General features: G+C 50.2%; 1 protein-coding gene across 1 annotated transcript in view; it reads right to left on the reverse strand.

Moving 5' to 3' along the window:
- Positions 1–10,866, reverse strand: part of VWF (von Willebrand factor) — a 122,320-nt gene extending 111,454 nt beyond the window's left edge. Inside the window, exons 1-4 of the mRNA XM_055568893.1 lie at positions 10,700–10,866; positions 8,786–8,840; positions 7,125–7,289; positions 149–251 (exon numbers count right to left, since the gene is read on the reverse strand). Coding sequence (XP_055424868.1) covers positions 149–251; positions 7,125–7,289; positions 8,786–8,840 — 323 coding nt within the window. The 5' untranslated portion in view covers positions 10,700–10,866. The remainder of the gene's footprint in view (positions 1–148; positions 252–7,124; positions 7,290–8,785; positions 8,841–10,699) is intronic.
- Between the last annotated feature and the right edge of the window lie 2,354 nt (positions 10,867–13,220).

Consider the following 13,220-nt stretch of genomic DNA (forward strand, 5'->3'; position numbering starts at 1 on the left):
TCCCCACTCTCACCCACCTTTCCCACCTCCTCTGGGCACATGTACTTTCTCTCTCTGGGCCCCACTCCTTTTTCTGCAAAAATGAGGGCAAGTACAAGGGGGATTCTCAGGGCCTCTTCTAATTTGAACTTTCTGGGCTCCGACTTACTGCTGGCCCCCCTGCAGCACGGTACCGTTGACAAACACATGGATGTCGAAAAATTCCCCGAGGTACACAGAGAGACCCACTCTTCTACCACCTTGGAAGTCCCCTGAAAAAGAAAAGAATTATTTAAACTGGGTAGCAATTATTACCCAAAAAAGTGAATGCATTTATTTATAACCATCATCTCTGTAATCTTATCTCAGTGGGAAACTCCCCCCAAAAGAATTAACAAATGGGCAACAGAAATCTCCCCCAAAATCTCATATGCTCACTCATCTTTCCATACATCTAGAAATATTTATTGAGTGCCTTCTGTATACAAGACCCTCTAATAGTCTATTCCTTTAAAGGAAAATGTAAAATCCTGACTCCTTCCTTCTGGGAGTTTACAATCAAAGTATAAAGGTAAAATTAAGCATGAATCAAATACAGTGTAAAGCAGTGAATCAAAGCCACCATGTGAGTTATTGGTGACATGAACTCTGGGATGTGTTATTTAAAATAGACTCTTAGAAAGGGAACCCTCCTACACTGTTGGTGGGATTGTAAATTGGTGCAGCTGCTATGGAAAATAGTATGGCAATTACTCAAAAAACTCAAAATAGAGTTTCCATACGATCCAGTGATGCCACCCGTAGGCGTATATCCAGATAAAACTGTAGTTCAAAAAGATACATGCACCCCTATGTTCTCAATAGCACTGTTCACAATAATCAAGACGTGGAACCAACCAAATGCCCACCAGCAGAGGAATGGACAAGGAAGATATACACACACAATGGAACACTACTCAGCCATGAAAACGAATACAATGCCATCTGCCTCAACATGGCTGGACCTAGAGAGTATCATGCTAAGTGAAATAAGTCAGGAAGAGAAAGACAAATACCATATGATCTCACTTATACGGGGAATCTAAACTATGACGCAAATGAACACACCTACGAAACAGAATCAAGGACACAGAGAACAGACTGGTGATTGGCAAGGGGAGGGGGAGGGGGAGGTTGGATCGGAAGTTTGGGATTCCCAGGATGAATAAGCAACAAGGTCCTACTGTATAGAATGGGGAACCATATTCAATATCCTATGAGTAACATAATGGAAAAGAATATGAAAAAGAATGTGTGTGTGTATATATATATATATACATGTATAACTGAGTCACTTTGTTGTACAGCAGTAATAAACACAACATGGTAATTCAAAAAACATGAAAGTATTAGTCACTCGGTCTTGTCCAACTCATTTGCAACCGCATGGACTATAGCCTGCCAGGCTCCTCTGTCCATGGCATTCTCCAGGCAAGAATACTGGAGTGGGTTGTCATTCCCTTCTCCAGGGGGTCTTCTTAACCCAGGGATCGAACCTGGGTCTCCTGCTTTGCAGGCAGATCCTTTACTGTCTGAGAAAATAAATTTTTAAAAAGTTTTTGCCCAGAAAGTGGAGTAAAAATACCAATGACTTCATGATCCAGTGTGCGCACACACACATTTCCCACGACACCCCTACCCTTACCAGAGCCACGAGCTCTGGTAATTTCTGATGCCTTCTATTCTTTTCTGTTTAAATTTTTTTAATGCTGGCGACAACGATAATATTCATTTTATGACCCATAGTTTTTGACTCAGTTTGTGAAACGTTGACCTAGACTGACTCCATTTTACAGATGGAGAGACTGAGGCCCAAGTGTACCACAGGTTTTCTTCACCTCAGTGCTGTTGACACTGGAGGCCAGATACTTCTTTGCTGTGGGGGCCACTCTGTGCATGTAGGTCATTAGCAGCATCCTTGGCTTCTGCCCGTCAGATGCCACTAGCATCCACCCCCAGTTGTGACAACCCCAAATGCCTCCAGGCTCCATGTCCTCTGGGGGGAAAATCACCCAAGTTGAGAAATACTAGTTTACACCACTAACCACCTGGGCTTTCTGACTCCAAGTCCAAACCTCCCTTTGTCACACAAACTTCTTAATGGAGCATCAGGACTGTGAACCGCTAATGCAGGGGAGAACTCTCCATCAGCCCTGTTCTTTATTTGCTTCCCACTCTCCCGGCAGAACTCGGGAAGGACCCTGATGATGGGCAGCCATTAGAAAGACGAGCCATTAGAAACTGCCAGCGAGCCCAGTGCCAGGGAACACTCCCACGCCCTACAGACCAGCGGGTCTGCACTTCCTGTGCTTGCCAGAGGGAGGGCAAGGTGTCCATCTCAGGGATGAGCCAGAGAAGCTCCCGCTATATCCCGTCTCCTTTCTGGCCTCTTGAACTCAGGGACTGAGGATCTAAGTGAGGGAGCAAGACCTCCCCTGGGTGAGTGAGGAGCATCCCAGGAAGCCAAGTTCAACCCGAGTGCTGTCTCTGCCTTCCTAGTGTGGGACTCACTGATCTGCATCTCTAACAAACACTCTTTCCTCCACCCTGCGACTCTGATGCAGGTGGACATCAGCCTAAAGCTGCACAGCAGTGATTGATCTGACCTGGCCACGACGCCTGAGGTAGAGACAAGAGTCTCAGGCTGGGAGCTCATTCAGAACCATGTAGATTGTCCATGGCTCTTGGGGCTGCTATGGGAGCCAGATCCCAGTGTGGGGGCCACCAGGACTCCTGAGATCTCTCCCAGGTCCCCGTGCTGGCCAGCTAGGAGCCTTGACGTGAGTCCCTAGATGGAGCCTGCTGGCCGGGAGCCAGCACCAGGTCAAAGAGCCTCCCCTTTGCACCAGGTGGCCCTGCATGCTCAGACACAAACACTTTACCCAGGATGTGGACAAGGTCCGCAGGAGAGGAACGGGAATTCGTGATTTGGAAGTGAGGAAACAGGATGTCATCGGAGAACAATGGAGCACAGGCGTGGGGGAGGACCCAGCGGTGCCTGCAGGACTGAAGGGCAGCATCCAGGGCTGCCAGGTCCCTTCCCCTGACCCGGCGCCCCCTCTTCCCCAGAGCAATTATGCCAGCCCACCCTACCCGGCCCAGTTCCTCAGGTTACCCGTGTCCTGCCAGCACCCCACCCTCACCACCCAAAACAGACAACGTAGCCGCCCATTTTCTCCAATGGTATATAATAGCAGCACAATTTGGGGTGAGAATTAAACCAATCGTCATTGAAATGTGATTGATTCGTAGCCTGACTTAGGCCAATTACCTGCCAGAAAACTGACACTCGACAAGAGCAAGTTGATATCAGAAAAGAAGAACACAGAGAGGGTATCCCACGGTGATGCTCTGAATTAGAGAGGCCTAACTCAGCCCGTCCATTCCTCCTGGCCCCTGAAACCCAAAGAAGGATGGCCAGGGAGGCCAGACTTCTGACACCACCTGCACAGATGTATGGAGGGGAGGTCAGCGTCACCTTGACCTTGAGAGACAAGCCCCCAAGTGCTCACAGTGCACTTACGACAACATGGGTGGAACTGAAGGGCGCTGTACTAAGTGAAATATGGCAGATAGAGAAAGACAAATGCTGTACCATCTCACACATGGACACTTTAAAATAAAACAAGTGCACCATGACTTTCAAAGTGGAGAAATCCACTGAGATAAACACTGGGACCACTTGAGGAGGAAGGACCTGGGCCTTCAGCTTCCCAGGGAAGGCGACAGGGTGTTTTCTCTCCGCTCCTGCCTCTGAAGCAAGGTAGGTGCCCCGAGTTCAGCGTCCAGGATGACCTCCTCAATTCGTCATGCCCTAGGGACGCCTCCAGTCCTTCTCACCAGCTGCCTGGTGACCATGGCCAAGGTCACCGTGCCTCCTGCCTCTCTCCCTTCCAGGACCATCTTGGCTAAGAACTGATTTCCTCCTGGCCCTCCCTGCGGAGACTCTGCGCTAGCCCCTCATTGCCTGCTGAATTGAGAAACAAACTCCACCATCAGACAGCAAGTTCCAGCCCCATCAGCTGCCCTCACCACCCTGTCTTGCACCCCCCTCTCCAGGCCTGTGCTTCTCAAAGTTGGGTCCCAAACCCCCAGGAGCATCCGGGAACTTACTAGGGTTGAATATCTCAAGCCACACTCTGGATCCAGTGGCATAGACACCCTGGGCCAAGGCTAGGGGACCCCAATAATGTGTTTTAACCAGCCTCCAGGTGAGCCTGATGGGGACCACTGATCCCCTCACTAGGCTGCATGGCACCAAACATACCCCTTTCAGACTCTCCCCTGTGTTCCTGCTGTCCCCACTACACGGGACACCTTCCCTGTCCTGTCTGCCCCAGCAAACCCCCTCCCCAAGGCCTTGCACACCTTGCTGTTCGTGAAAACTGCTCTTGTATACAATAGAGAACCATGCTTTGTGTACCACCCCACACTTTGGTGTTGACAGAGACCCCAGGGAGCTAAAGAAACAAAGATGAGTGTGATGCAGTCCTTGAGCTTGAGGGATTCATGGAGCAGTAGGCAAAACGGCATTCCAGTGAAGTTCAGACCACTGGGATAGGTTTTCCAGCAGAGGCAGGGCCCAAGGGGGCAGCCAGAGAAGCTGGAGAACCCAAGGGACATCCCTGATGGTCCAGTGGCTGGGACTCTGCCCTTCCATTGCAGGGGGCGAGGGTTCGATCCCTGGCTGGGGAACTAGAATCCGTGTTGTTGTTTTTCAGTCGCTAAGTTGTGTCCGATTCTTTGTGAGCCCATGGACTACAGCACGCCAGGCTTCCCTGTCCTTCACTGTCTCGCAGAGCTTGCTCAAACTCATGTCCATTGAGTCGGCGATGCCATCCAACCATCTCATCCTCTATCAACCTTTTCGTCTCCTTCCCTCAATCTTTCTCAGGATCAGGGTCTTTTCGAAAGAGTTGGCTCTTGGCATCTGGTGGTCAAAATATTGGCGCTTCAGCTTTGGCATCAGTCCTTCCAATGAATATTCAGGGTTGATTTCCTTTAGGATTGACTTGTTTGATCTCCTTGCAGTCCAAGGGACTCTCAAGAGTCTTCTCCAGCACCAGAGTTCAAAAGCATCAGTTCTTTGGTGCTCAGCCATCTTTAGGTCCAACTCTCACATCCATACATGACTACTGGAAAAGTCATAGCTTTCCCTAAATGGACCCTGGTCGGCAAAGTGATGTCTCTGCTTTGTAATATACTGTCTAGGTTTGCCATAGCTTTCCTTCCAAGGAGCATCTTTTAATTTCATGGGTGCAGTCACCCTTCTCCAGGGGATCTTCCCAACCCAGGGATCAAACCTAGTCTCCTGAATGGCAGGCAGATTCTTTACCATCTGAGCTGCCAGGGAAGCTGACATGCAGTGTAGTACAGCCAAAAATTAATTAACTAATTAAAAAAAAAATGAAGCAGGAGAGCCCAGAGCTAGGGCCAGCTGTCAGTTCACTCAGCAGCCAAGCCAAGCCTCGCCCAGTGCTGGCACACAGGTGCTGCAGGCGTCGCCCCAACTGATGGAGTTAACACCACAAGAGCCCTGAGCCTGCATCTCATGTGAGGTCTGGGTGTTGACCAAGATGCTCTCCTTGACCAAGTCTCCTTGACCAAGTCTCCTTGGCCACACCTGAGTCAGGCTTTTCTGAGCCCTCTGCTTGGTTAGGTCTCCACCTAGACTCTATCCTTAGCCTACTTGGTCCAGTCTTAGCAAGAATCCTGTAGGTTAGTTTAGCAAGAATCCCCTGCCCTCAATATCCAATTATATTCCTCATAACCCACTCGGCACATTGCATCACCCTGGCCTGCCATCAGCAAGAACCCTGTCAAGTTGATTTAGCCAGACTCCCCAAGACCCCTGACGTTTCCTCTTGGTAATTTCCCATCCTGGGACTTCCCTGTTGGTCCAGTGGTTAAGAATCCACTTCCCAATGGAGGGGACACGGGTTTAACCCCTGATCAGGGAACTAAGATCCCACATGCCATGGAGCAACTAAGCCTGAGTGCCATAACTAGAGAGAAATCTGCATACCACAACGAAGACCCCGCAGGCCACAACCAAGACCCAACGCAGCTGAATAAAAAAGTAATGTAAATGAATATTTTAAAAAATTTCTATCCAGCCACCCACACCTGGCTTCTTGTCTATAAATCCCCACTCATCCTTGTTATATTCTTTCCTCTACTGCAAAACCCGCATTGCAGTGCCCGCCCCCCTCCCTGTGTAGAGTCTTCCTCACTGTCTTTATAACAATTGCCACAAAAATTTTGCTGTGACAGTGTGGGTAAGTCTGTTGCCATCTCCCTCTCCACCTGCCCCGTCCCACCACAGCTAAGGACTCTGCCTTTGCTGGGTTTCGCATGATCCCTCTTACATACCACACACATCTCGTGAACTGTTAGAGTGTGAAGCTCACCAAACTGCAATATTCCATCGCTGCCTCCGGCCCCACTCCCAGCCCCGGACAGTGCCCTCTCTCCTTAATACAGGAGCAAGGTCCTTCTTCCTGACAAGCCCAGGATCAAAAGCCTGCTCTTGCTATCTTATCTGTCAGCCCTTGGGAGGATCATCGACCTCCTTGGGCTTCAACTCTTCATGCGTGAAACCGGGGTGACTGCCTGCCCCCAACATCTCAGAGCTGCCTCAGGGGAGCAGAGATAACACGGGCATGGTACCAGCCCTTTGCCAGGAACACAGGAGATGTTCCACATCAGCTGATACTCTGACCTCCGGCAGAAACAGGTAACCTTCCTTCCCTTTTCTACATGCTTGGGCTGTTACAAACCACTTTCTGGGTCATCATTTCTCTTGATGCTTCAGGGCTTCCTGAGCATTGCCTGGACCCAGAGCAATGGACTCAAACATTGGAGAAGCACGAAGACTCTCTCCATCCACGAGGCTTCCACAGGAAGAGACCCAGGAAGAAGTCAAGGGAATCCCTAAGTCGTGGAGAGGCCATTCCCCACCATGATCTTGGCTCGGCACAGTCGTAAGAATGAGAAACCTCAACAACGCCCAACCCGACACCCTCACCTGCTAAGGCTGAGCTAGGCTGCCCCCACTCCTGCCCACCCCCTTGCTCTGAAGCCCTCCCATTAGGGCAAGGACTCACCTACGATTGAGAAGGAGTGTGTCTTGCAATCCCCTGCCAGGAGGTAACTGCAGTCTCCCGCGAAGCTGTACATGCTCTCATCAAAGGTGTTGATGAAGTCAGCTCCGAAGAGGCTGCACCGGGCCATCGATGACTTGCCAAGAGCCCCTTCTCCACAAAGGGCCCCTGGAGAGAAAGGCCACATCTGAGTACAGCAGGTACCACCAGCTCAAACCACTGCAGCCCAGGAGAAATAAGGCTGCAGCCGTCAGAAATCAGGCTACGGGGAAGGACTTTCCATCTTAAACGACACTAGAACTGTTGCTTTCAGCCCCCAAGAATGACCCGGGACTCCCCAATAATGGAAGAACTGCTTTTCAGGAAATCGATTCATTTTAATGACAGATGATTTGAAATGCATACTGCATGCTCCTTAGAGAAAATATGGAAAATATTATTGAAGAATAATAAAGGAGGTTAAAATCATCTGCAACCAACATTCAGCAGTAACTAGAGTTGACATTTTAGTGTTTGCCTTTTATTTCTATCTTACTGTGTATAAACAATTACAGTTTTTTGCAAATATGTCAGCAAACTGACTGAGCAAAGGACTTATAACCTGTTTATTTCCCAATATATTATGAAGAATTTACCATGCCATACTTCCAAAACGTGATTTTTGGTGGGCTGTATTGTACCTTGCATTGAAATGAATTTGGTATAGGTTCTAACATTTTCCAGTTTTCTGATGTGTACATGGATTGTAGTGAGTGTCCTTTAATCTACTGGTATATCTTGAATATATTAAATTCTAAGTAGATCAATAGAGCAGTGTGCCTGACCCATAGAACCTATGAAATGTTAGCCCCTGCGAGATCATATGCTGACACTTGCCAACTTCACCTCGTAGTGTACATGCGTATGCGAATGTGTTGGCAGGTAGGAAATCACAGCAGTCAGTCTCCAAGTTTTCTCATCCTCTGGCCCAGGACCCTCCTACTAGGGTCAGGGTTACAGTTAACAGGAAGATGCAGAGGGGTGACAAAAGTACATCTGCCCCTGTGGGCAGCGGGTTGGGTGCTGCTGACCTAGTGATCTAAGTGGAGACAAGGGTGAGACCAGGATCAGAAAAGGGTCCCTTTTGCCATTCATAGAATCAGCATCTCAGTGAGGGAAGAAAGGCAGTGTCTACAGTGGAGGAGAGCTGGCCTGAGACCCAGGAGAACTGACCTCTGATCTTGGTTCTATGTGACTTTAGAGCAGTTGTTTTTCCTCTCTGACCCTCGGCTTCTTCATCGCTACTATGGGATGTACAGATGCACAAATAAATGAGCCCCACCATCCACTCAAAAACTAATAATCTACCCAAGTCTTGGGTTCCTTTTCCCCATCCTCCATCCTAAAGGACTGTCCTGTGTAGCCCTGGTGCTTCTTAATTCCCCAATCAGAGAAGACACTTGCAGGCACCAACTCCTTGAGAAACACACATCGGGAGCGGTGGGTTCTGCAGAACCTTCATAAGAGAAATTAACCAGGCACCCAGTGACTCCACAGCCCCAGCAGGAGCCGAACGCAGGGCTGGGCACACAGGTGTGCTCTAGACACACCTGCTGGCCCCTGGCAGGGGGTGGTTCCCAATGGCCCGAGGCAGAATTGAAGAGTGGCAGCTCCGTGGGACCTACCTGGCAAAGTGAGGGCCACAGCCAGCAGCAGCCTCGCGAGCCTGGTGGGAAACATCTGTGGAGAAGTGGGAGAGGTGAGCAGCTGCTGGTCTGTGCTACTGGCCACACGTGATGTGGGGAGAATTTTTTAAGCAAGAGAAAAGAATGACCCTCATTTCCCCCTTAAACATAGACTGTGCTCAGTCTCTCAGTCGTGTCCAACTCTTTGGGACCCCATGGACTGTAGCCTGCCAGCTTCCTCTGTCCATGGAATTCTCCAGGCAAGAATATTGGAGTGGATAGCCATTTCCTCTTCCAGGGGATCTTCCCCACCCAGGGATCGAACCGGCATCTCCTGCACTGCAAGTGGATTCTTTACCGCTGAGCCACTGGGAAAGACCTAAACATAGACTGCTGGTCCCCAAAAAAGCAGGTCAGGCTCAAGAGTAATAATCACTGGGTCAGAACGCCAGGCACCCTTCCCCAAACAGGGGTCCCTGTGGCACACCGAGAGGAAAGCTCTGCCTTGCCCTCCTCGCCCCCCGCCAGCCTGACCCCCATCATTCCCTGATCCTTCAGCAGCTCAGAGCAGGGAGCAGCTCATTCCCTCCTCCTCATCATCCTTCCACACTTGGCAGCAAACTGGAGAAGAGGAACTGTCTCACACTTCCATTCCTACCACAGGCACCAGGCTTCAAGAACCTTCAGGAACCAGACTTACTGGGCAGTCACTCACAAAGTGAGCTTCCCAGGTGGTGCTAGAGGTAATGAACCCACCAATGCAGGAGACATAAGAGACACAAGTTCGATCCCTGGGTTGGAAAGATCCCCTAGAGGAGGGCATGGCAACTCACTCCAGTATTCTTGCCTGGAGAATCCTCACGGACAGAGGAGCCTGGCAGGCTATAGTCCATGGGGCTGCAAAGAGTTGGATACGACTGAAGCGACTTAGCACACACATAGGCACACAAAAGGTACATGAACTCCCTTTCTCATCCCTACCCCAGCACCTAGCACAATGCCCAGCACCTAGGAGGTGTTCAGGAAAAATCTGCTGAGTTGATCTGGTAAGTGGACAGGAGTCCAGCATCCCTGGGTGGCTGGTAAGGTTCCCAGAGGTGTGACTCCCCCTCTTCAAGAAAGGGACCACTGACCTTGGCTGGCTGAGCATACCCTGAGTCCCTCAGGGCTACAGCCATAGCTGTCTCCTCTGGAAAAGCAGCTAAATTAAGTTCAGGGTCTCTTATTTGGCCTTCCCTAATGGCTCAGATGGTAAAGAGTCTGCCTGCAGTGTGGGAGACCCCCATTGGATCCCTGGGTCAGGAATCCAGGGATTCCTGGATTCTCCCCTGGAGAAGGAAATGGCAACCCACTCTGGTATTCTTGCCTGGACAATCCCATGGACAGAGGAGCCTGGTGGGCTACAGTCTACGCGGTCACAAAGAGTTGAACACAACTGAGTAACTTAACACTTTTCTGTCATCTGGCATTCACTGGGCAGGGGGAGGCAGGGGTGGGGGGGGGATCCTTTCCCAACCACTGTCCTATCTGACCAAACAACGGAGAGGTAAACCCCATCCATATATAATTCTTCTGGGGAAGGAACACTCTGATGTCCAATATGTCCAAGCCTTGGTCTCAGCCATATACACAGGTACATCAGGCTGCTTCCGGAAGGTACCCAGAGGTGAGAGTAGGGCTTGTCTCTTCCTGTCTGGTCAAGCACTACAAGCAGTAAAGCCCTGGCAGGAGCAGAAGCAGACACAGAATCCCCAGAGGTAGGTGGAGAAGACAGCATTAGGAGGGTCCTTGGCTGTGAATCACCCCGGCACACTAGTCCCCGGAAGGAGAACCCCAGGTCCCCAGGGCGAGGGGTGGGGGTTCTGTCTTGCATCTCATTGCACAGTGAGCCAACCCTCCTCCCAAAGCCCGTACCTTCCCTGTGGAAGGGGGTGCAGGTGTCTCCAAGGAAACTCTGCCTCCACAGTGCTGCCGCCAGCCCTAGGCCATGCTCTCCAGGAACTTCTGTGGCTTTGGACAGTCTTGCTGGTGAGTGATCCCCAGGCCGCGGACACCCTGTGGCCGAGGGGTGATAAAGCCCAAATCGTGACGTCTGCGGTCAGCCCGCCCGCCCCCCTCTTTTCCCACCACAGTAGCTGTGAGCAGCCACAACAGGAGACAGGCCTCCTCCTAATGACCCAGAGGAAACAATGGACGGAAATGGTACTAGAAACACCTCCGAGGCGATAAGGCTTTGAACAGTTTGGTGGGAGGCCTCTTAGCCTCTGCCCCAATGAGCCTCCTGGCCCTCCAGGGCCCCTGCATAGGCCCTGATCCTTCCATAGGCAGTGCCCCACAAACCAGAGGACCAGGGAGGCTGGCTGTCCCAGACAGGCCGGCCCAGGCTGGGGAGGAACCCAGGCCAGAGCAACAGAGCTTCTGGATCCGATCTCCAGGGCCAGACTCTAGGGTAGGTTGGAGAAACACCTCCACCTGAGCCAGCTGAACAACTGTGTTTAGAGGAAGGAGAGAGCTGATGCTTCCTGCCCGGCAAGGTGTGAGAGATTGGGTCCCGGCCCCCACGAGGGCCACCAGGCTGGGTCCCGGACAGAGAATGGATGCTTTACAGGTAAGGGGCCTGGTCACTGGTCCTGGCCTTTCTGAGATGATGGCTGGATGGTTGGAGGCTGTTTTCTTCCCAAAGATGCTTCCAAACCCACCTGGTGCCCTGACTCCTCCCTGACCTTACACACACACATCACATACACAACATACACACCACACACACATAGCACATGTCTACACACACACTACATATATACATACACATATGGAGTCCCTTGGACTGCAAGGAGATCCAACCAGTCCATCCTAAAGGAGATCAGTCCTGGGTGTTCATTGGAAGGACTGATGTTGAAGCTGAAACTCCAGTACTTTGGCCACCTGATGCGAAGGGCTGACTCATTTGAAAAAACCCTAATGCTGAGAAAGACTGAGGGCAGGAGGAGAAAGGGACTACAGAAGATGAGATGGTTGGATGGCATCACTGACTGAATGAGTTTGGGTAAACTCCAGGAGTGGGTGATGGACAGGGAGGCCTGGCATGCTGCAGTCCATGGGGTTGCAAAGAGTCGGACACAGCTGAGTGACTGAACTGAACTGAACAGTACATATATATACCCACACATATACACACAACACATTCACACACATACACACCACACACATATACACCACACACATACACATAACACACACACATACTACATATGTATCATACACACCACACACACACACATACACCACACACACTCCACATACATACACACACACGCACCACATACATACCACATACAGACACACACCAATTCTTCTTCCCAAACTCCAGTTCTCCCGAGCCTAGTTTTCAATCACCTGCTAAATTAATTCTTGCTTGAAGAGGTAGCCAATAAAACAGAGGAGCACGGGGCCTCTCATGCTGGGACCCCAGGCTCTGCAACAGGTAGCCTAAGAGGCATCTCAGTGAGGAAGCCCATCCACTGCTTCTCAGGCCACGGTACCTACTCTAAGAGTCTGGGAAGCCATCTGTTTGCAACCTCCTCCTCCCCTCCTGCACACCTCACACTCCACCACCCCCTTTACTGCCCAGGAGAGGAAGATGAAGGCTCCCAAGGAAGAAATGGTAGAAGAGGCAGAATTAGCACAATCCAGCAGAAAAGGTACTCAAGGACTTCCATTTCCAACTTGTTTTTAGCTAGATGACCTGAAAATCCATTCCCTACAAAATATCTTGAAATGTTGTGTCAAATACAACAAATGTTCTTTAAATGCACAGCCAAACTGGAAGGAAGATGATGACTACCTCCAAGGATCAAAGAGGAAGAGGGACTCAAGTCCACAGGAAGCCGCTCAAGTCCACAAGGCTGGTGAGCCCAGGCACCTCAAGGCTGAGCCTCATGAGAACAGGAAATGAGGCTTCAGGTCTGGCTCAGGCGGAAAGCTGGAACAAGACCCATGCACTCGGCTGAAACCCTGGAAGGGAACTACCTTCCAAAGGGTACATAGGAAAAAAGAAATACAGCCACCAACATAAAAGATAAGGAATTTGTCTGTCTCCATCTGTGTTGGTTGGTGGTGGGAAAATTAAGTCTCTTTAGAATTTGTAGCTATGGGCCCACAGTCCTGCAGATTTCAAGTTAAGACTGACATGATGACATGGTCCAGGAACTCCAGAACTGAGAAACTGACACATATGTGAGTCTTGGTAGAAACAAACACAAATGTATCTGAAAAGATAAACCTTCTTCTCAGGTCACACATAATACAGATAAAGCTCTCTAGAGGATGAATTCAAAATCACAAATTTTACAACACTTAGGAACACAGTCCATCATGGGCAAGAAGAAGCCCTAACAATCAAAAGCAGGATTAGATCCCCAAGAACTTCAGATAATTA

This window comes from Bubalus kerabau, chromosome 1 (assembly GCF_029407905.1).
Source record: "Bubalus kerabau isolate K-KA32 ecotype Philippines breed swamp buffalo chromosome 1, PCC_UOA_SB_1v2, whole genome shotgun sequence".
NCBI lineage: Eukaryota > Metazoa > Chordata > Mammalia > Artiodactyla > Bovidae > Bubalus > Bubalus kerabau.